Source organism: Sander vitreus, chromosome 10, assembly GCF_031162955.1.
Source record: "Sander vitreus isolate 19-12246 chromosome 10, sanVit1, whole genome shotgun sequence".
NCBI lineage: Eukaryota > Metazoa > Chordata > Actinopteri > Perciformes > Percidae > Sander > Sander vitreus.
The window spans coordinates 33,287,686-33,315,378 of NC_135864.1; the positions used below are offsets into that span (position 1 = coordinate 33,287,686).

Below are 27,693 nucleotides of genomic sequence, written 5' to 3' on the forward strand. Positions count from 1 at the left end.
TTACAGGTGATAGAAATAATATCTCCTTAATAACACAGCATTAGGCCCCCTGACCCTCCCTGCTCATGTAAAGGTCAACGGCGGGCAGGGAGCCTTCCCCGTGTTTATTCAAGACTCGCCTCGGCACTGTCGCAAATGTCAGCCAATAACCATGATTGCCGCAAGCTCAAATAGCACACCCTGCCCGCTAACACTGTGGGGGTCAAAGACAGACAAACAAACACACACACACACACACACACACACACACACACACACACACACACACACACACACACACACACACACACACACACACACAGTGAGCTATGGAGACAGGGCGCTGCATCTGAGGGATCAGTGAGGTGATTGATGACTCTGAGGATGGATTGGTAAATAAATGGATCATGTTAAATTGCCACTGACATGTCCAATTATAGGCACTGTCAAATGAGGGAGAAGAGGGTTCACTCTGAAATCCCATTTTAAGAGGTAGAGAGATTCATCAAGCAGTCCTCAGCCAAAGAGGACACGCATCAAATATCTCCTACTCATGATATTGAACTTTGCCATCACTTTCACAAGTTAAGTTGAGCTGCACACAGAGCTGGGCCTGGTCAATTCAAGTCAAACTGAAACTAAAATATGTTCAGAAATATATATATATATATATATATATATATATATATATATTATGGCATGCCATTTAGGAAGTTATTATCATTTGGTTTTGGTTATGTGGTTATTTGGTTATTAAGTTTGAATATATTGAATGAAAGTGAAAGTCTGAATATATGGAATGAAAGTCTGAATATATGGAATGAAAGTCTGAATATATGGATTTAAAAGTCTGAATATATGGAATGAAAGTTTGAATATATGGAATAAAAGTCTGAATATATGGAATGAACCTTGAATATATTGAATGAAAGTCTGAATATATTGAATAAATCTTGAATATATTGAATGAAAGTCTGAATATATTGAATGAAAGTCTGAATATATTGAATGAATGTCTGAATCAGATAATCTGTGAAATCCTGTTCCTCCTCCTGGCGCCTCTAATGGCATAACCAATCAGAGCCCAGGAGTCTCTAACGCAGTGCCAATGACTTCTTCCTGTGGTCAAACTATAACTGTAACTGCGGTGATCAAATAGGAATCAAGATTCGGTTACTGCATTGCCTATTTCTTGGCTTAATGTTTTCAGAAACATAGTGTGCTGTTTAGCTGTAAAATGAGAATGTTGGGTTTCTGAAAACATTTGAGGCGAAATAGGCAATGCAGTAACAGAATCTTAATTCTATTTCATCAGCACTGCCTAGTTTTACAGTTTGACCGCAGTTCTCCAGCAGTCCAGCGCTACGGTCAGGATATACTGACAGTTTCAGCAAATATGACAAAAAAGTTATTTTATAAAACGTACCTACTGAAGCAAATGTTGAATGTAGTAAAGAAATAAACGGCAACATGTGATATAGCCAACACTAATGTGTGTAGGTGTATCTCACACCACAGAAGTCAAAGCTTCCACAAATGTGTCCAAAACCTTTTGAAAAAATAAAGAAATATGCACAAGCTGCAGCATCATATTAAATTATATTTCCCTATTCAAAAAGTATACTTTAAAGGGGAACTATGCAGTTTTTTTTTTTTAGCTTAATTTACCTTAACTGAACAGCTTGGGAGTCAATGGAATGGTTATGACTTTTTTTCGGGTTGAATGGTGGTCGTCTCGCTCTTCTGTAGCGCCTGTGAGCGAAAAAACCACCCTCGCAACTTTCGGCCGGCGAGCTGCCGGCCTCAGCGTCAGGAAGTGTGGCGTGATATCAGGTCTCACCATGTAACAAATTGCTTCACGGCACTGCACACATACGCCCATTCAGGAACCGGCTAACAAGGTAGCGATGGAGTTTTTCACACTATCATCATGGCTGAGCCGGCTAAAAAGAAGCAGAAAGCTAGGAAAGCGTTGTCGGAGGAACAGAGAAAGAGGAAACAGCAGACTGACCGAGAGAGGAGTCAGACATGAGTAAACATAGGAGCTGCCAAATATCTACTCTGAAGCTGTAGGGGGGGCTCTGTAGAGAAACCTGCCAGAAAAAAGCCAGCAAACGAAGAAATGGCCAAAACTGCATAGCGCCTAGTTTTCATCAATACTGATGCCACATCGAGGTCACAGCAGTTTAGAAGAACAAACACGGATGGAGGATGAATGTGACTGGACGCGCTGCAGGGGCCGATAACTAACAAACACAAGGATTGTGAGGTAACATGGGACCCTTTAAAGACATATAAGAGTACCTCTGGGAATTCACCCTGGCTGAACATACATATTCACACACACATACACGGGCATACACAGGCGCTGCCTCCCTATGTGTGGGCAAAGATCCCTCTATAGAGCGAGCAGTTCATCTATTATTCATCTTCTGCTCTAATAGGCCTGATATAAGTCAGCAGTGTGATCTGAGGGCTGGCTGATCAAATCTGTGCAGTAGCTGTCTTTGGTCACTCACTCACACACACACACACACACACACACACACACACACACACACACACACACACACACACACACACACACACACACACACCTTTAAGAAGACAGAAAGAGTTTCCATTGAAGAGGCAGGGCAATTAAAATTGACAAAACAATCACCGACTGTGAAAAAACAACAAACAAATACTTATTTTTGTGATCTGTAACTTTTTGGGGTTAAATACTGTAATTAGCCGACACAAAACATAGGCAGGAGTCTTGCTTTTGTACAGATTATCTGAACAACACTCCGATGGTGAGGATGAAGCCTATTTTAGAGCCAAACTTGTGCCTCTAGCTCTCTCCAAGTCATTTGAACTAGACTAGAATTATTAGCTTACCTGGCTGATGTCCATGCGTGCATCACAGCTGAGCGGCTGCGTCGACATCAGTCCATTTGAGCCAATCATAGTGGAGAGCAAACCCCTCTCATTAATCTTCTGAATGGTGGTGCCATCAACAAAGTAGACAAGACCTCTTTTATCCACTGCAATACCTGGGCGGGTGAGAGAGAGAGGGAGGCAGAATGAGCTTTTGGAGATGACAGAGAGGGAGCGAGTGGGGTTGAGAGCACAAAAAGAAAAAAGGAGAAAACGAGAGAGTATCAGAGAGAAGAGATGGAGAGGAGTGAGTACGGGAGAGAAGTAAAGTGAAGAGAGGAGAGGGCTTTGGAGAGGCATCCAACTCAGTTAGACATTCAGCTCAGCAAGCGGCTGTCTTATCAAAGGCACTGCACCACAGAAATGTAATTATATTTCCATTCCAGAGCCCACTAAAGGGATTAGAACAATGCAACTGGAGGAAGAAGTTATTTGTCACATTAGATGTGAGCAGGGTGCCGCAGTGAACTTTTGACGTTTGCCACTTGCGCTTATGCATCCACATTTTGCGCTAACGCATGTGCATTATAAATGTGCCGCCACGCATGAAACGCACATGTGAATGTCTGCATGTGTGCGGGCGCTTGCCTGGATTTGCAAAGCACACGTGAACACTTGTTTGCGAGTGTGTTTTGCAATGAACAGTATGCACCTGAACTTTGCTTGCAGCGGAGCTCTGCCGTAGACAGTCAGCACAGAGAAGGAGAGAAGTAAGTCCAGGTATTAAAGGTCAGGGCAGACTATGAATCATCTGTTATGGATGAGGAGCGACCTTCATCCCCAGTCTAATCTCCATACAGAGATAGAATAGCCCTCTGACTCAACTCCTCAGCAATAATCTTCCACAACTCAACCCTCACCCCTCATACCGTATGCCGCCAATTCTCCTTGATTGCTTTCACATGGCATCTGCGATAATAAGCCATATTTCAGTATTCCTACCTGCCATCTCCAATGCATGGGGCTCGCTGTTGTGCCATTTAAAAATGCTTTGTGAGTATGGTTTATCATTAAGTCGTGCCAGTTTTATGTATATATCCCTTTATCTCAAGCATGCCTCAAAGGATAATGGAGACAAAGCCTACTTATATATAACCACAGTCAATCACCAAACTAAATGCTGCGATACAGTATGCAACACAGGAAACCATAAATACAGTCACACATGGAAGGAAGTAGCATGGACGGATTCAAATAGGGCTACAACTAACTATTATTTTCATTACTGATTGATCTGTCAATAATTTTTTTTTTGCTTTCTCTTCATCACTTTGTGGGCAGCAGAATAAGCTGAAAACACAAAATAGACATTTTCTCCATATAAAATGATATGGCAAATGTGTTAGAAAACAGTCGCCTAGTGACACATGCTAATGTTGCTGAGATGGAGCAAATCATTTGGAGTCATATTTCTGTAAAGCAGAGACGCTGGACCAGTGAATGTTAATATTTTCCTTACTACATGACTTGAACAACTAATTGATTATCAAAATTGCTATTGATTATGTTTCTGTCAATCAACTGACCAATTTTCAGCTCTAGATATAATGGGCTTATTGGCCCATTAAGCTGTCATTCCTGCAGCAGCTCACAGAGAATGAAACTTCTAAAAAACAGAAAGAGATTGTGATTTGACCATGCAGAAGAGCCAGCACATCATAATAAAAATGGACAATGGCGCGACACCATCAGTATGCAGTACGGCTCCAACTACTCCTTTCTCATTCAGTCATCTTGTCCCATTTTCCCGTTGATTTCTATTCTGTTTCTGTCAGTTTTTCTCCTTTCAAACTCTGTCAAACTGGATTATGTGGGGATGTGCCTGTGCTCACTTTCTGAGCCGCGGACTGCCCTTTTCCCCAGGTGGCACTAAGGTCTCATCCTCCTTGACATACAATAGCTTTCTTTACACGTGGTTTCATTCAAAATGTGCACACGCACAAAAAAATATGCACACACACGCATGCAAATACAGCGCACCGCCACCACAACTAGATTACCAAATGTCCTCAAACCGTTGCAACCCTGGCCCGACCCTGCAAGTCATAAATTGTGCAGGTGGAGTGGAGGTGCAGAGGGGGTGGGCCAGGGTCACTGTGTTTCCTCCAGAGGCCAGAAGGTGAACTGCAGAGCTCTCCCTTCTGGCCCCTTCATCATCCCTCTGACACAGACAGATTACACCACCCACACAGCCCCCCCTCCCACCCCCAACACCTTCCCCTCTCCTCCTCTAACTTTTCCTCGCTCTCCGTCCTCCCTAACTTGATCTTCTTCTGCTCTCTTTTTGCTCCCTATCGCCTTCCCTTGTTTTTTCTTGTTGTCCTTTGCTTTGTTTCCGTTGTATCGCTCCCTCCATCTTGCCCTGTATGGTATCAGTCCTAATCAAATCAGTGCTCTTTGACTCTTCTAAAATGTCTGCGCTCTGTTTTCCTTTGTTCAGCCACTTTTTTTCCTTTCATTCTCTCTCTGCCTTTTCCATTTCTCCTCCTGTCACCTGGCATTAAGCAGGAGGGACGTCTCAACCCACAGCGCTGTCTCAGCCTACTTAGATCTGAAAGTCGACACATTCTCCCAGCTCTAACGCCATCCTCGGATCCTTCCCACTTTACTTTCACTTTTCCAGCCATTTCTCCTCCTAGCACCCTGAACCTGTCCCTGATCTTAGAGCTCATAAATCCTGCACAAGGACATGACGAGGCAGACAGGACTCTCTCAATACTGATTTCTGTTCTCTCCCTCTCTGTCTCTCTGGATATTACTCTTTATTCTCGTCTCCTTTGGTTCTATTGACTTCCATCCTAAATTCCCTCTATTCTTTCTGTCTTGCCTTTGTTTGGGCTTTTCTGACACCCTCAGTATGCATGCTCAGGATCTGCATGTCTTATGTTCACACACGCAGCTTCTTAATAGCTGCCAATCTATCATCAACAATAAATACAGGACCGGGCTGACTTATTCATCCTCACACAAGCACAACAATGAAGAGCCGTTGCTATTATTGCTTAGGATAGGCGAAAGGATTTACGCCAGTTTGTGTTGTTTAAGAGTATTTCGTTTATTGAAAAGGCGGCGGATTAGTCCACATTCTCCTTGTCAGGGACTGGATTTCCTGCTGTTGTGGGTAAAGCTGTGTGTTACGTTAATGGAATATACAGCCCCTCCGTATAGCCGATGGGATACTCACAAGACATCAAGCGATTTACAGTGTATCCCTGGATGGACCTGGCACTCTCATACTCATGTTTAGAAGCTGGCAGACACACTGGTGGAGAAATAATTAGGGTTGCAAAATTACGGGAATTTTCAAAAGTTGGAAACTTTCCATGGGAATTAACGGGAATAAACGGGAATTAATGGGAATAAACTGGATATTTTTAATATTGCTTGTTATTTACTTATATAATAACATAATACTTATTTATTCCAGCATCCTTTGCACTATGCTCCATAATTAAAATAATAATAATTTATCATAAAAATAATGTACTCCTGCACACTTTGCACTCTTCATTGCACTACTGCCTCAACCTGTCTATATTGTTTCTGTTTATTTATTTTTATTTATTTTTTTATTTCATTTATTTGTGTGTATATATTGTTTGTTTTGTATACATTGTGAGCAATGTATAATCCAAAGCAAAATTCCTCGTATGTGTCCTCATACCTGGCAAATAAAGCTGATTCTGATAATACTGTTTAGTCTATAACAGGGAACGTAAATGTAGTTGAAAAAAAAAAAAAACATCTTGCAGCATAATCTTGGTTAAAACAATCTGATTTAATGCAACTTCAGTTGAATGTCCTCCCTATATTCGTCAATGACATGCACGCACGCAGTAATCAGCATAGGCTACTACATACTTGCCAACATTTAGTTTTTTAAATTAAGGGAGTTTTTTTGTGTTTTTTTTGTGTGTGTGTGGGGGGGGTTGTAATACATAACCCATTGCTATTGTTAACCTATGTGTGTTAATTGCGTAGCCCACTTGTTCTTGATAGGCTGGCAACAGTAGACAGCGCTGATGGTTAGCTTAGCACGCATATAACCATTACCATAGTAAATCAAAGGCAGCATGCTAGCTACCTTCATATGTTAAGCTAAAGGTCAATGGTTTGGGCTACTACTTAGCCTACTGCAGGGCTTTGAGGCCACGCCCACTGCACAGATCATTGAATCCATAGAATAGAATCCAACATTCTACAGCAGATTGAAGCCGATTGAAGACAGGACTGCATTTGAGCCCAAGGACTACATCCAGTCAAGTAAGTTTTGATTATATTACTGAGGTAAATGATCTATGGTTTTAATTGAACTAGCAAATATTAACACCCACCGAGTCGCCGGTGACCCGGTTATGTAATTTACATGAGTTCTGACATGTTACATAAGTATTTAAAACACAAAAGTTCAAAACGTTTGTCAGTATGGACATGCTGTAAATAGTTTGATAGTAAAATTCTCTGCAATTCAATCGTTCAGTTCATTTGACTGAAATCATAAACACCAAAGCATTATTCATGATCTTAGTGCTCATGCTATTGAAAAAAAAAGAAGAAAAAAGGACAAAATGATGATGCTTTCCTACCTGTAGGCTGTCCTAAACGCTCAATCCCCGTCCATTCCTGGCTTATTTATATTCCTCTAGTCCGTAAGTGTCCACAGATCAAAAGGATAACAAGGGTTTTTCAAAAGAATTAATCCAGGTTATGAATATTGTCCTGTAGAGTCCATGATAATTGTCTAACTTCATTAGGCAATCTCGTTCCATCTTAAATAATATATTTCTCCTTGCCCTGCACCGTGTTGCTGGGTATGTTTGTTTTCTTCAGGTTCACCTTTTTCTGTTTAGTTTTCATCCCGGGACAGCCCCCGACGTCCAGCAAGCGCTCCCACTGTGGAGCGTCAATATGCTGCGTCATTTCTCTGAGCAGCCATCGTAGAAAAATTTGTCATTGGCTATCATCAAAGCCCGTCTACGGAAAGCTGTTCCACTCCCTATTCAGCCCCATTGTACCGAATTTGGTTGCAGTTCCACCAGAGCTCCACTGGGGGCGATCGCGGTCCAGTGCTAAATGAATGGGACTCTATGGAGCTAGACGGCTACATTTGTCTCTTTCGCCTGATTGTCGTTGAACAGTTGGTGGCAGTAATGCAACAAGTTGTAATGCCAAACGCCAATATAACAGAAGAAGAAGAACACGCATCCCGACCATCCTAACCATGTGAACGCTGTTAGTCGGAAAAACAACGTAATCACGGGGGCATTCCGAGGTGGCATGAACGCACCATATTTACCTTGGAACTCGGAAGCCAGAGCTGGGAATGACTTCATACCCTAGTTGAATGCGTTCAAAGAATTTCTAATAAGGGAAGAAGTTCCACTCTCTCGTTACTTCCGGCTTCTGACCTGGTTGCAGTTCCACCAGAGTTCCATATAGGAGGCGCTCACAGGCCAGTGCAGAATGAATGGGACTCTATGGCGCTATACCCCTCAAAATCCACTTTTCTCAGGATATCAGTTTTTGTCTAGTAATTTGAATGTTGCATTCGAAAGGGGAGGCTAAGAAAATACACACTGCTGGGTGTTAGATTTTTTTAAAGTGGCTTTTTTGTTCTAAAAAGCCTTTTAAAATGCCAATGACGTCATACACATATACGGCCAGAGATACTGCTTTACGGCAAGCTCTGAGTCGCTTCCTTTGTTCTCCCTAAGCATCGACGACACAGCTGACAGGTTAGACTCTCCCTGTTAATACAACACAGCTGACAGGTTAGACTCTCTGTTAATACAACACAGCTGACAGGTTAGACTCTCTGTTAATATAACACAGCTGACAGGTTAGTCTCTCTGTTAATACAACACAGCTGACAGGTTAGACTCTCCCTGTTAATACAACACAGCTGACAGGTTAGACTCTCCCTGTTAATACAACACAGCTGACAGGTTAGACTCTCCCTGTTAATACAACACGGCTGACAGGTTAGACTCTCCCTGTTAATACAACACAGCTGACAGGTTAGACTCTCTGTTAATACAACACAGCTGACAGGTTAGACTCTTCCTGTTAATACAACACAGCTGACAGGTTAGACTCTCTGTTAATACAACACAGCTGACAGGTTAGACTCTCCCTGTTAATACAACACAGCTGACAGGTTAGACTCTCTGTTAATACAACACAGCTGACAGGTTAAACTCTCCCTGTTAATACAACACAGCTGACAGGTTAGACTCTCCCTGTTAATACAACACAGCTGACAGGTTAGGTTCTCCCTGTTAATACAACACAGCTGACAGGTCAGACTCTCCCTGTTAATACAACACAGCTGACAGGTTAGACTCTCCCTGTTAATACAACACAGCTGACAGGTTAGACTCTCTGTTAATACAACACAGCTGACAGGTTAGACTCTCTGTTAATACAACACAGCTGACAGGTTAGACTCTCCCTGTTAATACAACACAGCTGACAGGTTAGACTCTCCCTGTTAATACAACACAGCTGACAGGTTAGACTCTCCCTGTTAATACACGTGCTAGAAGAGGTTTGCTAATGTTTTAAAGACCACGCCGAAATATTCACTCTGACATTCTGGTTCTGCTTTGGATGCCGTCAAGCGGGATCTCCAATCGTAATCAGTCCTTCACTGACCAATCAGCATTTATTAGCAGAATGCTAGCGTGTTATGGGCAACAACGACTCAACCTGCAAGAAATCGAAAGGACACAAGTACTCCTTCATTCAACTTTCGACCTATAATCCATGTTGAACTTGCAAAAACTGCAATCAAATCTGAGATTTCTCAACGACAATCAGGCGAAAGAGACAAATGTAGCCGTCTAGCTCCATAGAGTCCCATTCATTTAGCACTGGACCGCGATCACCCCCAGTGGAGCTCTGGTGGAACTGCAACCAAATTCGGTACAATGGGGCTGAATAGGGAGTGGAACATCTTCCATTTAAAAGTCGGATTTTCATTGTTTTCATTAGCTCTAGCCCTGGTTAGCTATTGTTAGCAATACCAGTTGATAACAACGAATTACGCCGTTTTTTGTGCATGCAAACAGCGTAACAACTTCCACAGATAGAAGTTGAACATGCCTGTGTGAACGACTGATTTAGTGACACAAATAAGACAGAAGAGCTTATAACTTTATGTTACTGCAGCTTTCACAACTGTTGATACAGGGGGCAGCCATGTTGGATTTTGAACTTGGGCTACTGCGAGGTTGTCTGAGTTCCGAGCTCGGAAATCTGAGGTCAGGGGGCGTGTTTCTGACTTTGACCTCGGAAAATCCGAGTTCCGAGGTAAATAGAACGCGGCATGAGCCTCTCTCCACAACGCGTACTTCCTATCAAGCTAACAAGCACTCACCCGCCGTTAGCATTCCATTGACTCCTATTCATTTTGGCGTCGCCACGCGACTTACTGTCACATAGTAGAGGAATTACCATACAGTACAGGAGAAGCTTGCAGGCAGTTTGGACTTCCATTAGCTGTTTAGTTTAATTACTAATGTTAATTATCATTTTAGTGATCAATAATTAGCCTGTGTCTATGTTATCTCCTTACATATACCTACGCTCTCCGTCTCTGCTAGATTGGGAATGATTGAGATTTCTCTTGGCACAGCTACCAGAAGACTTCCAACTTTCAGACAGGTTGCTCACGTCACATCTACATCTTCAAGCTCAGTTGGAGGCTGCTCAGTAACGCTCAGCCATCACCGGGAAAGAGCTTCTAATGTCCTTCACTGGTCTCTGTAGAAATCAACAGGGTCACATTGTCCATTTACTGTCTATGCTATCAGCATGTTGATGTTTGTTTGTTGTTCAACAATAATCTATCAAAGTTCTACTGACGAATAACTCAAAGTAAAAATTATATAATTTTTTTTTCACATTTGTATTCGCTTACATGCCTGTTGGCTTATTGTTGTTCAATGAGGGACTCTATTAAAGTTCTGCTGACGAATAACTCAACATTTGCTTGAATGGGACTTTTGGGGAGGGGTCATAGGGAATATGTTTATTTTATTCAACATTCATGTTTTTTTGTTGTTCACTGAAGGAATATCAAAGTTCTACTGACAAATAACTCAAAGTATTTACTTGCATGCCTATCTGCTTATTGTTGTTCAATGAAAGAATCTATTAAAGTTCTACTGACAAATAACTCAACATTTGTATTTACTGTATATGCCTGTCTGCTTATTACAAAACAAAATGATTATATTTATGTTTGTATAAGATGGAGTTTGTATGAATAACCAAACATTTCCAGTTAATTCTCGTAAATTCCCATTAATTCCCATAATTTTCCGTTAATTTCCATGAAAGTTTCCAAATTTGAATGTTTCTAAAATTCCCCAGCTAAACTTTCCATGGAAAGTTTCTGGAAATTTACCAGAAAATTTCCGGCCCTTTGCAACCCTAGAAATAATTGAGATAACTCAACTTCAACTCCAGTGGCTAAAGATGGGACTGGATTGTATCATCAAAGAAAAGTGAGTTAGACGACGCTGGATTGACCTTGGAAAAACAGAGGGAGGGGAGATGAGTGAAAGACAGCATGATAAAGTGATGCTATTCACATTCATCTCAGATTTAGGGAGAAAATGCAGCCAAAGAGAAAAAGACAGACAGCACCAAAAGAGGTGTGAAAGAGGTGGGAAGTGGTGATGAGACAAAGGGACATGATGAGGAATTGCGTCAATTAACCATTACAGGCCAATCACTCTCAATCAAAGCATCTCTTTGTTCTCTGTCCTTGTCAAAAGAATATCAGTTATAAGGGCCCCCTGTGGCACTGCAATACAATCCAATCTGATGAATGCCTTGGAGAGGGGTCTTAGAGAGCATCAGCTTGATTACAGCTATTTGATGAGAAGGAGCCACCAGGGATTTTCCGTGCAGAGAGCGAAGCAGAGGTGAGGGAATTTGTAAAGTGAGAAATGAGAGGTGAGAAAGACTAATTATAACAAAGGTTGAAGATTATGTCTCTTATTTAGCAATATTAGACAGCCGTGTTGACATACAGTAACATCAGGATGTGGTGTTGTGTGTGTTTGGTGCGTACGTATGTGTGAGTGTGTGTGTGTGCTGCATACTGACTGCTAACACCTGAGCCCTCAAGAGTACAGGAAGCCAGCTGTTGTTCAAGTTTCCCTTCTACAATAGTTTCCCCCTTCAAATGTTGACAGCAAATCTGCCAAAAGAGCAGCCTCTATGGATCAAAGTGAGAGGAATTGTAAAATTGTATAGGAAACAAACACATCAGTGTCTGTCAGCCGGCGAAACAACCACCTAAGTGCAAAATAGGCAAAGGAAACCTATTTAAAAGATCTATTTATGGAGGAGAAAACGTGTGCATGTATGGAAGTTCTATTTATGTCTGAGAAATGTCATACAGCCACATGTGCATGTTGTGTATGTGCATGATGAGATTGCCAGCAGCCTGAAGAGTAAGTCATTCAATCTGCCCTCAAATATCCCCAGGCTCCGTGGGTGTTAATGATATGGACTGACATATTATTACAGCATCTAAATGATGCTAGCTGTAGCTGCTTATAGCCCAAGGCGCCTCTGTACAAAGTAACTGTGTGTGACTGACAACTGAATGTAGACAGATGGACAGTTTCACCTGCACAACTGGCCCCAGTGAGGGACTCTGGCCATAAATAAAGTCAACCAAATTAGCTGAGGACAGCCTGGAGGGTTCACTAACTGCTACAGTCCAACTGGAAGCGAAGCTGAAGAACACATTGTTTCAAAGAGTCTTTAGCTGTTTGTGTGGCTTACTGTTTCCATTCATCATTGCACCTTGAGAACGCACAATGCTGTTTGCATGTCCCTGTGTGCAAGCCCTTGTGGGTGTGCGTGCGTGCAGTGAAGTAGCTAGGCGTGAAGACAAGGCATGGCAGTTAATCACATTGTTCGCATATGCAAATATAGAGTGTCTGCAGATGAGAAACTCACACTCCCCCCCACACATATACACAGACAACTTTTTTTTGAAGACACTGAGGTTGGCCATGTGCACTAAAGGGGTGGGGTGGGTTGGGTGGGATGTTGGTTGTGCACTCAATCTCAGCACTGTGAAATGGCACTGTGCGCCATACTGATTTTGTGCGTGCACGTGTTTGACTGCATGTTTGTGTGAGTTGATAGAAACTGTGTTTCTCACAGTGTGTATGATTTCACGCCTGCATTAAAAAATGACAGTCACGAGTATGACTAGATTACGCTGCCATCAATCGTACACTGGGATTCTGTACACACTGCATCAAACACTGCTCTGTGATCTCTGTAGTACAAGTGCTGTTTCCAATGGTTCTTATTTTTTCCCAATCAAACACTTATCATCAATCAGTACAAGATAGCACCATGAACAAGGACGGGTGTGTATTTCTGGTAGATCTTTGGTAAGCACTAATAATTCATGCCTCTTGTAATTAATTATTCATTAAAGCCCCAAAGAACAGACAGTGGCTTAGTAATTAAGTCTGAATCAGACACTGTGGCTCATCTAATTATCAACCACTATAAGTTTGTTAACATATTAACCCGCATTAATTAATAATTGATAGCTGCCTTTTTTTTTTTTTTTTTTTTTGCTGTTCCCGACTACACATGTATGGCGAGGCGAGACATTGCGAGCATGCAGAAAACTGGAAGGAGATTTTGCAATAGTTGCATGCAAATTTTTGTGTGAATAAACTTTTTTTTGTTGTTGGTGAAAATATGCGACTTGGCAGTAATTGCCTTGTTTGATAGCAAAAGAGAGATTCAAAGCAATCACAGAGGCAGCAGACAAACTCAATTATAAAAGCAATTGAAATGCTTTGGACTAGAAAGCTCCATGAAAGGCTGAGGGGTTTGGATCAGTACGGAGCGTCTGCAGATTATGTCGCACTGTTCAGAACATCAAACAAACACAAGGAGGTCTATCAATAGAGGCTCTTTTACCAAACACACCATCGCAACAACAAGCCAGTGAGGCTCTGCATTGGTTGAAAGAGAAAATGGGATCAGATGGGGGGGAAACAAATGTTTTCATGAGTGAAAAAAGTGGAAAAGAGGCACTAAACTACTATAGATTGCAAATCTCCATGCACAGCTTCCACCCAAATAAAGTTTTCCCAACATTCACATAGTACAAAGACATCACAGTAACTGAGCCAGAGGCAACTCCAGTACACTCTTCATCACAGATACTTGACTTTGCAGCCATTTTAGATTTTTCTTCCACATTTCCTAAAAGAACTGCGTGAGTGCTTCCTTGGAGGGAGGTCTGGCCACTGGTCTCTTGGAGCACTGCAGGTGATAATGGTACCCAGCTACAAAGATTTACTGGCTCTGTTTTCCCATCCCCATAACAGCAGCTGACCCCCCCCCCCACACACAGGCACACTTTAATGCTGCCAAGCTGAACTGTGCCTGCCACTATCACTCTACTTATTCATCTTTCTGTCTGTGTTTTAAGAATCACAGCAGAAACAACCTGCATGGATTCACTATCTCTCCCCTAATCAGAGCCCTCTCCAACCCCCCCAAACCGAGACAAATGCTTCCATCTGAATGTGTGCGTGTGTGTTGGGCATTCACCTCGAGAAAATGCAATTTATTCCTCCACAGTGGCAAAGCTCCACTCCTCCTGTCAGCTTGCCAGGTTCCCAGTGCAGGTTGACAGGCAAGCTGCCAGCAGTGGCCATCTCGCCCAGTTAAAGTGACACACGTGTCACATTTCCCATGATCACACTGACGTTGCCAACCCTGACATACCTTTAACAAGGCACCCATAACTAACTCTATGTCCCTTTACTGGCAGAAGCAGATTAGGTCCAGGGACCCAGAGGCTGTCAATCAAAAACAAGCATGCACAAGCACACTGACTCGCACCGGCGTTGCACCTTTGATGCGCAGACTCAGCCTTTGGCCTTGAGCTCGCATCTCTTATTGACTCTAGGGCTTCATTACACACACAGTGAGCTTTAGTAATCTCTCTGAAGCTACCCTACACACTCTGACTACAAACAAGGTAGCTGTCAGTCTGTATAGTGTCCTACCGAATACATTACTTGAAAAGCAGGCGTTTTACAGGTAGGGACTGGTTTTAAGTCAGCATAAATTTGCCTCTACTAAGCCCATAGAGAACATTTTCTTTGGTCCTTAGCAAATCTTGGCAGTTGGCTGACTATTTCACTTACATAATATCTATGAGTCCTCCTCTGACCCAAGGTGATTGGGACGCAGACTCTACTTTCTGAGATGCAGCCCTGTTTTTCAAAGTAGCCTAAGTTAGTCTTATCCATTTATCTGGTGGACAATGAAGTTCCAGCCACATGACATTGCATGGCATTGGGCTCACAGCAATGATCCACCTAGCGCTGCCTTTAGGTCGTCAAACTATGTTTTATCGTATCACCGAACTTTTGGCTGGGTGTTTGGCTCAAGGTGACTTTTCATTTCTGGCCAGTAACCATATGCAACAAGTAGAACTAATGAGGTGCCTTTATTTAACCTTATAAACATGATTATTGTGCTCCAAACTATCTGGGCATATTTGATTACTGTAAGCAGCAAAGATGCAGAAACAGGAAGTGAGTCGTTTCTCCAAATAGATTTTTCTTATAATTAAAAAATAAAAAAATAAAAATGTATGAGTACTTTCAAAGTTACTGGTGATAGATTTCAACCAATCCTCAAAGTGCCACCACCAGTTCAAAGTTTAGATCATATTTTGGGCTGTGACACACTCTTGTATTGAAAACGTTCCATTTGTCTGTAGGCCCAGAGAAAACCCAGTGAATGTAGTTTGATCAATTTTAGCCAGTTAAATCAGCCACTATTTTGTGTCTTGTTGGTGTCGACAGCGGAGTTCTCATTCTGTTCGGAAGCAGCGTATCATATTCCAGACTTCACCGAAAAAACATTTGCACTAATGCTTAAATGACCCACGTCTATATTTCCCGACTACATTGTGGTAGGTCTACTGCAAATAATGACTATACAAAAGTAATGTGATCTTATTATAGCGCAAGAAACCCACCTTCCAGAGCTTTCACACCAAAAGCCTGGGTGCAACATCGCACAGAGCAACATTATTTCCAGCGGAGAGAGTAGCTGTGCTCTCCAGGCCAGATGTGATTTTCCACCAGGTTTGGCAACCAAAGTTCAAATAAATTCAACTTTTATCACAAATATGTGGAAGTTGTAACAGCAACAATTTCACTGCATGAAAGAATGGAGGAAGATCATTTTTGCACATTTCTGTTATGTGAACTTGCTGCCCCGTTCAACGATTTTCAAACTTCAAACTGTTTGGCTGTGAGTTAAAGTTGACCTCAGATTAAACTGGTTGAAACTTTGGCCTATCAGTAAGGAAATGCAGACACATATCACAAATTCCAATGTTTTACGACAGTATCTTTATTTCATGATAAAAAAGGAAAATTATATAACTGACATATGAGTCATTCGAGAACTTCAGAACTATTTAAAAACCTACATATAATAGACGTGGTATTATACAGAGTACTGAGTGTAGAGCATTTGACATTTTCATCAGTCTTATAGTTAACATTACACATTCAAGACCATGCATGAATGGGGAATTTTCAATGAAAACATACTCTAAAGCAGAGATCTTCAACAGGGGGTCCTCAGAGTTTTTATATATATATATATATTTATTACTGCAGGGGGGCCTCCAAATTATTGTTAAGTTTTGAAAGTTTTTTCAAAAATGTCTTAACATGAATGCAACATATTATTAGCAAATATAAATCTCCACTGATTACTGGCCTATAGGTAAGGTCGTCACTAAGATAGCCATCTACAGATACAGTTCATCCTGACGATTCACTGTGCCGCATGTATGTTTAACATCAAAAGATGTATAAAATCATGCTGACAATTATTATTTTAATTGCTTAGTATTCCATGCAAAAAAGGTATGTATAAAGGCTTTACTGTAGGCCCAGTTTAATATACAACTTATATACAATATATGTAGTAGGGGGTCCCTGCTCCGTCTCTCTCTTAGTTAAGGGGTCCTTGGCCTAAAAAACGTTAAAGACCCCTGCTCTAAAGTGAAAGTACAGTATGTATTCTTCACCAAAACTTCATGAATCTTTATTCATGTATGACAATGCAATAGAGTTGAATAGGCGTATCAGTTCCTTATTAGTAGTGAGTGATAAGTTTTTAAATTCTGGCAGTTCTGTCAGGGACAGACATCACATACTGCAGACTGTTTACATATTTACTGCTGACTTTGTCACAGGCAAATAGGACATCAGCCATATCTCATATCGCAATTCTGCCTCCAATCATGTAAAAATTTCTCACTGGCTGGACAAGTCCTCACTGCACCTGTGTGCTGTGTGCTTTGCTTTATGCTTTTTTTACTTCGCCCTCATTTGCTGCTGGCAGCTATATTCTCAGCATTAGTTTTGGGAGAAAACAAGTCTGGCAAAACTTCTTATTGGGGCTGCTCACTAATGCATGTCTGTTGCACAAACCATTGCCGATCTTCTTATTATCATGGATGCTGCAGTGAGAAAACAAGCTGTGGTAGAATTAGCATGACCCAATGGCTTCTCTCTAATTTGCATTATCATAGAGTATGCTGCTGTTTGCCTTGCTGTGTGATTAATTCATGTGTGTATCATTAATGCAGGAATGTCCAGGGGCAAAAACAAAAGCTCGGTCAATGCAAAATGAAACACAGGAGCAGGCTGTTAAAAATTGCGCACACATATGCACAGACTCACACACAAACCCAATCTTAGAACTAAAAACACAATGTGACTTATCTGATGCCCTTGTTTTGCGAAGTAGTGCTCTGTTTAAACCAACAGAAACAATGGTAGTTGACCCTCTGAGACGTAAGGCAGCCACAGGGCCAGTTTAATATGCAGATGAGGTGTGGTGGGACTGCTGCACGCTGCAGGATTTTGATGCACAACGCCGAGTTCTCTCGGCCTCTCTCACTTTGTCATTTCATTTACTCGTGTTCTCTCTTTCCCCTCCATTCTCTCCTTTTCTCTATAAATGTCATATTATTTTTTTATTCTCTGTTGCGCTCCCTTTCTCCTTTCACTTTCCTTCTGAGCTCCCTCTTTTTCCATATTAATTTAAAGCGCTCTCTATTTTGTGAGACACAACAATCACTCTGCACTAAATGCTGTGGGAGCCAGAGGTAGAATAACAATGGCAAATTCATTCCAAAGTTATAACACAGTTGCCATAGAGGCTGCACAGCCCTAGGAGATCTAACTTCACTGCTGCAGCCAGCAAATACAGTTTGGAAAGTGGCAGATTCCAGAAAAGTGAAATTCAGGCTGCAGTGATTAGAGCTGCGCAATTGCAGGACACTACCACTCATATAAGTACACTGCTGGAGTAGAAGCAGGGGACCAGTGTTTGCTGAGTTGATGGTTTGAGTATGGGCTTGCTGACAGCATGGAATGCGTGATTCCCACTGATGAAACAAACTGGGAAACGCTCCTATGCACAATGTCGTGTTTTCTGTAAATAAGACCGGCGCCCAATGTGTGAAGATATTAATTTGCCTAAGCTGCTTATATGTCAACCACCAGCCAAGACAGATACTGTACAGCATGAAGCCTGGCTGGTCTGAGGTTGGTGGCGAAGCAACGATGTGCCATGTAAAGCGTATTAACCCCTGGCTGTCGCTATTTTTTTTAGACTCCCTTGCTGTTTAACATGCTAATAACCGCAACCAGTTTAAACCCCACTGCTTCATTCGGCACCGTGGCCCTGCTATCTCAACTCCGATGGCGTGCCTTGCAGCTGTGAGGCTGAGTGAGATGAGGACAAATGTGTTGTGTCTGTCTGTGTGGGGAATAGAGGCACAAAGAGAAAGAGTAAAAAGAAAGCAGAGGAGGAGAGAAAAGAAGAGAGGAAGAGAGAGAGAGAGAGAGGCCGATGGGGCAAGAGGGAGAAATGTGGTGGCAGCATGTCAGCTTCTGATAAGGGCATTAGTCTGCCCCCTGTGGGTCGGAGTGAGAGACTGACACTGCAAACACTCACACTACCATGTGCACACACACACACACACACACACACACACACACACACACACACACACACACACACACACACACACACACACACACACACACACACTTCTCTGCGGATATCAGCTTTGCTGTCTGGGACTAGTCCACAAATACCAGATAAGACCTGCACATGGCAAACAACAACTAAACTCTCAATCACTAGAGTCACTGTCTGAACTCTTCAGTCCAAACATACACATGAAACACAGTATGTTATTTTTTACATACATACAACTATTATTTACCGAATGTGTGTAAGAAAAGAAAAAAAGAATCCCTTCATGTTGGGAACAGAAGGAGTCCTGAGATGCGAGCCGAGGCTGTTTGGGTCCTGCGGGACTGACGCCTCTTTCATGTCAGACATGGGATCCATCCTAAATGGAGCAAGGGCTTTTATTTACCGAGCTAATTGACTGCAGTAGTGCATGTGGAGCCAACTCTAAACAATGCCCCAGATCTTGTATTCATAAGTGAGTGTTCGAAGGACACGAGATAATCCCTGCAGTTTACGCTATGGAGGGACTATAAACTTGGGCAACAGCAGTGTGCTCAACAGTGCTGCAACATTGCTGGCGAAATTAAAATTGTTGTAAATTGCTGTTTGCAACGTTGTAACAATAATCTGTGTCACAGCAGGCCTGCTGCAGCTCTGTCAACACCGGGGCACAGGGATGATTCAGCAGTGAGAAAGAAGAAAGGAAAGAAAAATAAATGGACGGAGGGGAGGAAAACAAGGAAGGCTCTAATTTGGAGTGAGGAGCTCACCAGAGGACACAAGACAAGATCAATGGCGGAGAATCACAGAGCCGCGGCTTCAAAAAAAAGTAACGGACAGATATTTCTCTGTGAAGTCTACAACTCATTACCATTGGTAAGAGGGTGTGGGAGGAGGATGAGTCTGGGCTGTGGCAGATGGATGACAGGGAACCAGGGGGCTCCAGGCAGAAATCTCCAGAGCCTTTATAAGAGCTGGTTAGTCGGAGCACAATGGCCACAGAAGAGTCTGTGAAGTGCAGCGAGTCAAAGAGTATAAAATACCTGACCGTGCGTGAACAGGAGGAGTCTTGGGACAGAATATTCTATTACTGTACAAAGACAGAGATACAGCATGTTCAAAGGTAGAAGGGGGCACGCACAGAATAACAGTCTTCAGATCATCTGTCAGATTGTTACAGGAATCGGCTCCAATCTTGTTTTTCTCTTATCTCCTTCCTTTCCTTTTCATCAGCTTTTCCCTCTTGCTATCTTTATGCACTCAGGAAGTTAGGGGTAATAAAAAACGTCTATCAAATTTGGAGCTTCTTTGTATTTAGAACCAGTGACATTTGAAGAATGGAGACACTTCTGCACTACATTTGTTTACTGTGCTCCACATCGACTGGCTGTCTGCCTCCACTGTCAGGCTGCATTGCACGCACAAGCTGAGTGCGAGTGACAGAAGAGGCCATGTAGGACTGTGGGTGTAGCCTGAGTGACAGGCCTGCGGCTAAATCTTCTCTGTGACCCAGGGACTAAGAGGTGGCCAGGTGTGTGGGTGTTGATTGGTGAGGGCAGGGAACTGATTATTTCTTCTTCCTGGCTGCACATGCTTTTTGTGCAAAGGTAGCCCACACAAGCCCAATCTAGTCCAATTAAGCCTTCCCAGACTACAATAAAGGGCATCAGCTATATAATGGCCTGATTCCACAGATGCTAGGGTGGTGGGAATAAAATATAAAGCAGAACAAGCTGTCATGTTAACCTCTGTAGTGTGAAATGATGGATGACAACAGATGAGATGCCTCACAACGTAAAACAAACGTTTCAGAATGTTTTATTTCTCCATTGTTCACCTATGTGTGATAGCTTTGGATGCAAGACTGATTGCATCCATGGTGAGTTTAGTGACACATACTGTAGCAATCACACCACTTTAATCTACAGCATTTCTTTTTGTATGTTTTCATTCTAAGACTAAGTGGTGGACAGGTAGTTCAATTATTATTAATAACAACACATTACTTAACTCACTAGCCAATCTATGGACGATTAATGATAATAATGATAATATTGTTCCCTCCTCCTCAACATCGTTGATTAATTCTTCCTCTTGTCCTTTTCTCTAATTAATATTCACTGTCTATTTATTAAGATACAAACTAAGGAAATATTTAACTGTATACAATGAAATATAAGCTTAAAACTACACAACTATGTCTTAAATATGTCTTATAAAAGCTTAAAAGAAGAATATTCAGAAAGAAAACATGTGAGGTTGCAGCATATATACAGGAACAAGAAGTGTTCTAGTTTAACTGGGATACATGAGATCATACAAACAGAATGTATCAAATGTATTCCTGTTAATAATGTGCAAAATATGAAAATGTGAAATTATCAACTGGCCACTTTGAGATGGCACCATAAAAAAACATATATATATATATATATATATATATATATATATATATATATATATATATATACTGTATATATATATATATATATATATATATATATATATATATGTCATCATCATCAATAAAGTGACTCATAGAAATCCAAAGTTGTTTAGTGTAGTTAGTTTAATTGGTATGATCATTAGTGCAGCAAACCATAATCAATAGCTCAAGTTCCATGACCATAACAAAAACAGCTGAAATAAATGATATGATATGAATAAAAAATCATCAAAAAAATCAAGCACAGCTAAATTAATTTTTGTTCACCTCCCAACAGTAAAGCCATGCTGGTTTCAGCGTCCACGGTTGCAATTGTGTTGACACACACTGTGCTACTACAGACCAGTGTGAAGGACAAAAAGCCTCCCTAGTGTCAGCTTTCCTGTGGCTGACATTGACTTATTGAAGTCAGAAGTCAGAAGAGAGCAGTAAGACTTGTTCCAACGAACAGGCGAAGAAGAAGAAAGGAAATAAAAATGTAGTGCTGTACAAGAAACATTGCTGGAATCCACTGGTGTCAGCTAATAACTAAGGGTATAATGATTAACCAATTTAAATCAACACTCAGGGCTTAATGTCTCAAAGAAGTGTGCATTAATTTAAACAGCTTGAACTGGGCTAAAGCTAGGAGGCAATCAGAACTGAATCTGCAGACTTCTCTGTATTAGCAAAGCTTAATATGACAGGCGTATTTGGCTTTAAGTTTAGTGCCTACAAGGACCATTTTCCACTGTAAGTCAAGGGAAGCCATGCTTACCCTATTAGTCAGGCTATTATTGTCATTTTAATAAAAAGATCAAATAATATCCCTTGTCATATACAAGGGAATGTATTAGGAATGTATTTCTGTATTTTTATCTCGTAGCTAGCTTTTACCCATTTTTTACTGACAATTTCTTCAAATTACAGAAACAGCATCCCTCTGGATTGCAATGGTGCAATCGTTGGGTCATTTTGCGTGGTGAAGAAGTGTGACGAGCTGCTGCGGCAGAGGCATTTATGGTTGTTAGAGCCAGGGGAAGTTGGCAGGACTGTGTGGGAGTGTACAGACTGCTTGACTGACACTCCTGTTTTGCTTTTTTGCACCACTTAGGGTGGGACAAATTATACCCTCATCATTCGTAATGGCATATGGAGTTTGGTGCCCTCAAATAATTCCCAGCACAGTTCCATCCACCTTCAACCTGATGCCACGTTTATATCATATTGGATGGATGGTAGTAATGGGAAAGATTCCCATTTTTAGGACTTGGCTGTGTGAGAGCACTGACAACATAGCACTATATTCATTGAATTTTATTTACTTTGAATGACAGGCACGATATGAGGCATCCATGTTTGTTCGGTTCTCAGGCACTTCTGTATTATTATTAAGTACCAAGTCGGCTATATCAGAGCTTCCAGAAAAAAAGTTGAATTATTATTACAAAGGTAAAGGTGTGATGGCCGGGCTTTGAAGTGTCTATTAGTGAGTCTGCTGTGATATGAGTCCTTCACTGTATTCATCGTTAATAAAGAAAAAACAAAATGCTGATTCGCAGCAGATTGTTAATGCAAACATGGTGATGTTGTGCCTCGAGGAACATCTTTATCAGGGACCTTTTGTGTCCAGAAAGTGACAGGGCCACAGAAAGCTTCCTGCAGAAACAGGTTTTCTCCAAGCTCAATCAACTCAGCGTGCAAAGCAGCTGTGTTGACCAAGAAGTCTGTGACATTTATGACAAGAAATGGGTTTCCAATACACAGCAGAACTTGTTTTCCCAAGCTGAAGACCTCAAAGCGGGTTTGGAAATGTTCAATCAGCTTCTCCAGGAACTCAGCATAGTTCTGAAGGTGATTTTCTTTCCTCTGGTTTGTTCCAAAAGCTTTGGAAAATTACAGCATGCCCTGTCAAGTTTAAACACCAACCTTCTCAAAAAAGCACACACCACAGACATGAGGTCACCGTGTAGTTTCTACCCTCAAGCTTGACATTAAAGTCATTGAGGTAGGATGTTACATCCGTCAGAAATACAACTGCTTCTATTTTCTCTTCATTTTACATGAAACAAATTTAACTCAGACAGAAAGGTTTGAAGCTCTGTGCAAATGGCCCCAAAATGCTCTAGTACTCTGCCTTTGCAGAGCAACCTGACATTGTTGTGGAGGAGCAAATCATCAAAGGTTGCACCGACCTCTGTCAGAAATGTGTCTCATCACAGATGTTGTGACTTCTGAGTACATTTCACTCAGGCTAGCACACAGAAACAGACTGGCATATGCAGGGATATATATGACCAGGGTGGAGAGTTTCTAATACCCTCTCTCTTCCTGTCATGGAAGGTGCTCCATCAATGCTGGCAAGTGAGAATGACTTGTTCCTTTTTATGCCATCACAAAGTTGCTGGAGCAAATCTTCAGCAAGAATCTCCTTTCGTCTTTGGTGCAGAGAATCTTGAGAGCGGTATCTGATTTATTTTCTCCTTCATTTCATCCTGTTGCTTCCCTTTTTGCATAGCCTCCATCATGCCACTCATACACTCTTTTATTAGCTCAGTGTCCAAAAAGGGCTTCTTGTGTTTGCCTTGAATCATGCTGCTCTCAGTGATTGACAATGCTGTGTCATTGATTATACAATTATTCTGCTATGGGCTTGATGTAATAAGTTTGTGTGTAGTAGTTTTGTGGCCCTTACCTCTGTGTTCTGGGGATAGTATTGTTCAAAATGGGCATGTTTGGTGTCGTAGTGCTGTTTCACATTACCACCCTTCACTCTGGCCACTGTTTCACTGCAAATAAAGCACACTGGTCCTGAGCATCCCTCAGTGTGTATTCAACACTGTTGTATATCGGCTAATTTGAGCATGCCAACTCATGTTTTCAACCGAGGCGCCGACATCTGATCTGACAACAACCTTGCAAATGGTGGCCACTAGCAGGCAGCTGATTGATGACAGGTGAGGTGAGGTGACGGCGATGCGTAACTCAAAATCAGCCTGGGATCACTTTGCCAAAAAATATTGTTCCCGATCCGGAATAAATTGTATTTCAGTCCAGATCTGGACCGGGGTCTGCCTATTGAGTATGTTTGCAATGGACCTCATTTGGACTTGTTAGAGCAAGAACAGCACAGGTGCAACTAATAACATTAATTATGGCCTCATTCTATTGAAGTGTCCTAGTAAGCCAGCATGCACAATACCAGGAAACAGGAACACCTGAATACCATGAATATAGTTGGATTAGTCACACCTGTGTTTTTCCTGCTGTGACATGGCAAAATATCTGCTGTGGAAAAGGTCTAGCAGTATTTTGTTATTATTTTTTTAATAAAAACATCATTTTGTAGGAAATATTATAATTATAAAATCACATAAAGTAGAAAATAACTCCGACCAACAATGATAATCACTAAAATTGGATGACTAAAGAGTGGAAACATTAGTGTTGCCTGGTTAAATGAATTCATATATATATATATATAATAAAAATGCTGATGGCAGGGTTGAGAAATAGGCGCAACCAGCATGAATCCATCAATCCGTCCATCAAACAGTACAGGCTGCTGGTGGGGATGTGTGGGGTGTTTTTGTGGCAGAACCCAGTATGGTCCTTGAACCAATTAAGCATCATTTTAATGCCACTGCAAATTTGAATATGTGAGGGCTCACAGTGGAAGTGCTATTTTACAAATTATATGAGGGCCAAAGCTTTAAATGATTGTCTCCTTAGTCAAAACATAACACAGGAATCAGTCATAACATGAATACTTGTGCGGGGATTATGCTTCAGAAAACTGATATCCTTTATAAACATATTTGCATTTTAAAGGGAAAGAAAGTCAGCACTATAATTTAGAATATAAATCTAATCACAGAGTGATTAGATCATGGAGTTGTACTGTAATTATGTTTTCTCTGACAAAATAGAACATTACTTCACTGTTGCTGTTATCCAATAATTAATAATTTAAACATTATTTAAAGTGTGGGGAGTCAGTCCAGAGTGAAAGAAACAAGTAGGTTTCTGACTAAGAGCAACCACCCACAGGAAGGACATGACGCAGGAGGAATTTATAGATACAGATATTATTTAGGATTATACATGTTGTAACACAGCATTACTTGGATTGATGGATGTGTTAATAAAAACCAATATCAAATGAGATTACAACATTGCCATATAACAATCCCACATGACTTTTTCAAATACAATACTTCCAGGAGAAAAATAGATCTGGGATTATCAAAGTCAAATGGCAAAGTATGAAATAGTGAGATGTGGTGAATACATGCAGACTTCCGCAATTTAAGAAAAAAATGAAATCAGGAATATAATAAATTATTCAAAATATCAGTTTGATGTGCTGAGTTAATACAAAAGCATTGACCTTCAGAAAACTAGTCATAGCCTAGTCCTCCACCTAGGTGTACCAAATATTACTGAATACTGATCTGTGAGTACCGATCACAAATTCTCTATAGCCTGGAGGGATGATGAATGTATTTCATGCTCAGTGTGTAACTGTGGGCTGACTGTGAAAGTGACTTCTTTAGATGTAGTGACTATATTGTCCTACCTCGAGGATTATTGAGTGCAGATTCAGTGGCCTTCCTGCCCTCTCCACAGTGGCTCTGGTCAAAAGGTAGACACTGCTCCCCTGTCCCGGCCACTACCTCCAGGTTGCGAGATGGATCTTTTGGCTGCCCGAGGTTCCTCACCCGGTACACTCTGCGGCTGCTGGTGTCAGACACGTAAAGAACCTCCCCCATTGGATCCATGGCCAGGTAGTACTTATGAGCAGGGCTGGTGCTAGTGGGAGAAAGTTATTGGAGACTAAAGTTAGAAAGCAAAGATAGTTTAGATGGTAAAGATAAATGGTCCAATGACATACAGTGTTCCAAAGAGCATTTAGTTTGGGTTTTCTTACGTACCCAAACAAAACACAAACTGACAGATTAGCCTAGTTTAAGAAATTACAATATTACCCAGCATTAATGACTAGACAACACCATCAATAGAAGTAAAGGCATTTAAAAGGGAAACAGGTCATCCCAGTGGATAGCATTTGTGTGAGAGATTTTGGGAGTAAATTTACTTATTATAATATTATCCTAACAATAATCTTATTATTAGGATATGTTTGTTAAGAGAAAATGTCAATATAGGGTTATGAATTCAAAGTATTCAACCAATGATTTATGCAGTATGTTCCTTGTATGTCACTACTACCTAATAATCCCATGCAATGAAGCCAACCGGAGCTAATCTCAATACAACTTCAAAATGCTTTTTATATCATATTCAAACTACATGAAAGAAAAACTGTGTCAGTAAGCACAAAGAACAAGGTGAACATTAAGTTTGTTCTTTTGTGGTGGATCTATCCACACAGTAACAATAATACAGTTAGGACGGGAGTGATGTGATCACTCCCGTCCATCAGAACCTCCCCTGGCTCCCTGTTTCCCAATGCATCCAGTTTAAAGTCCTCCTCCTCACCCACAAAGCCCTCCATAACCAGGCTCCTTCCTACCTCACAGACCTGCTCCACTGCCACAATCAAGTTTTATTGTTTTTAATTGCTTTTAATATGCTTGTTTTATGTGTTGGTTTTATTGCTTATCTGTTTTTAATGTGCTATATGTGCTGTTTTTTTGAGTACCATGAAAAGCGCTATATAAATAAAATGTATTATTATTATTAATAAAAAATAAGTTTTTTTTCTATTTAAAGTTACTTTAACTTCATAATTAGACACTTTATTTCTCGAGCTTTGCAATAGAGAATCGTAATGTCATGTCTACAGCGAAGGAATGCACTTTTAATATCAGGCTGGCTCATATTTGCTTTATTTGAAAAGGAAATGAAGCAGACTTGATGTCAGAGCCACTGGGCTCAGGGTTTAGTGTGTGCCCCTGTATAATGCTCACCTAGTATCAGTTCAAAAACAGCATTATGCAGAAAGCTAGCTGCTTACAGTTATGCCAGGAAGATGTTTTTTTGTGTGAGCCAAAATTTTAAGGTGCTATTCATATGTTCGTCAGCATAAATGTGCCCACATGTCAGGCACTTATGTATAAATGTATGTACAGACAGGATAAGGTTGAGAACAGCATAAGTCATGCATTCATAAATCCTACCAAAAGCTGCATCCTTATACAATAATGTGATATAATATCTCTGTTGCAAGAGTGTAGTGGTGAATATTGAAAATGGGTTATGCTTTGAAGTTGTATGTGTTTCTGTTTTGATTTTTTTGATTTTCATGTGTTTTTTTT

At 41.1% G+C, this 27,693-nt stretch overlaps 1 protein-coding gene across 1 annotated transcript in view; it reads right to left on the reverse strand.

Annotated features, from left to right (window-relative positions):
* tenm1 (teneurin transmembrane protein 1) overlaps positions 1–27,693 on the reverse strand; it is a 171,899-nt gene that overhangs the window by 25,640 nt on the left and 118,566 nt on the right. Inside the window, exons 21-22 of the mRNA XM_078261227.1 lie at positions 25,992–26,224; positions 2,863–3,017 (exon numbers count right to left, since the gene is read on the reverse strand). Of these exons, the coding sequence (XP_078117353.1) occupies positions 2,863–3,017; positions 25,992–26,224 (388 nt within the window). The remainder of the gene's footprint in view (positions 1–2,862; positions 3,018–25,991; positions 26,225–27,693) is intronic.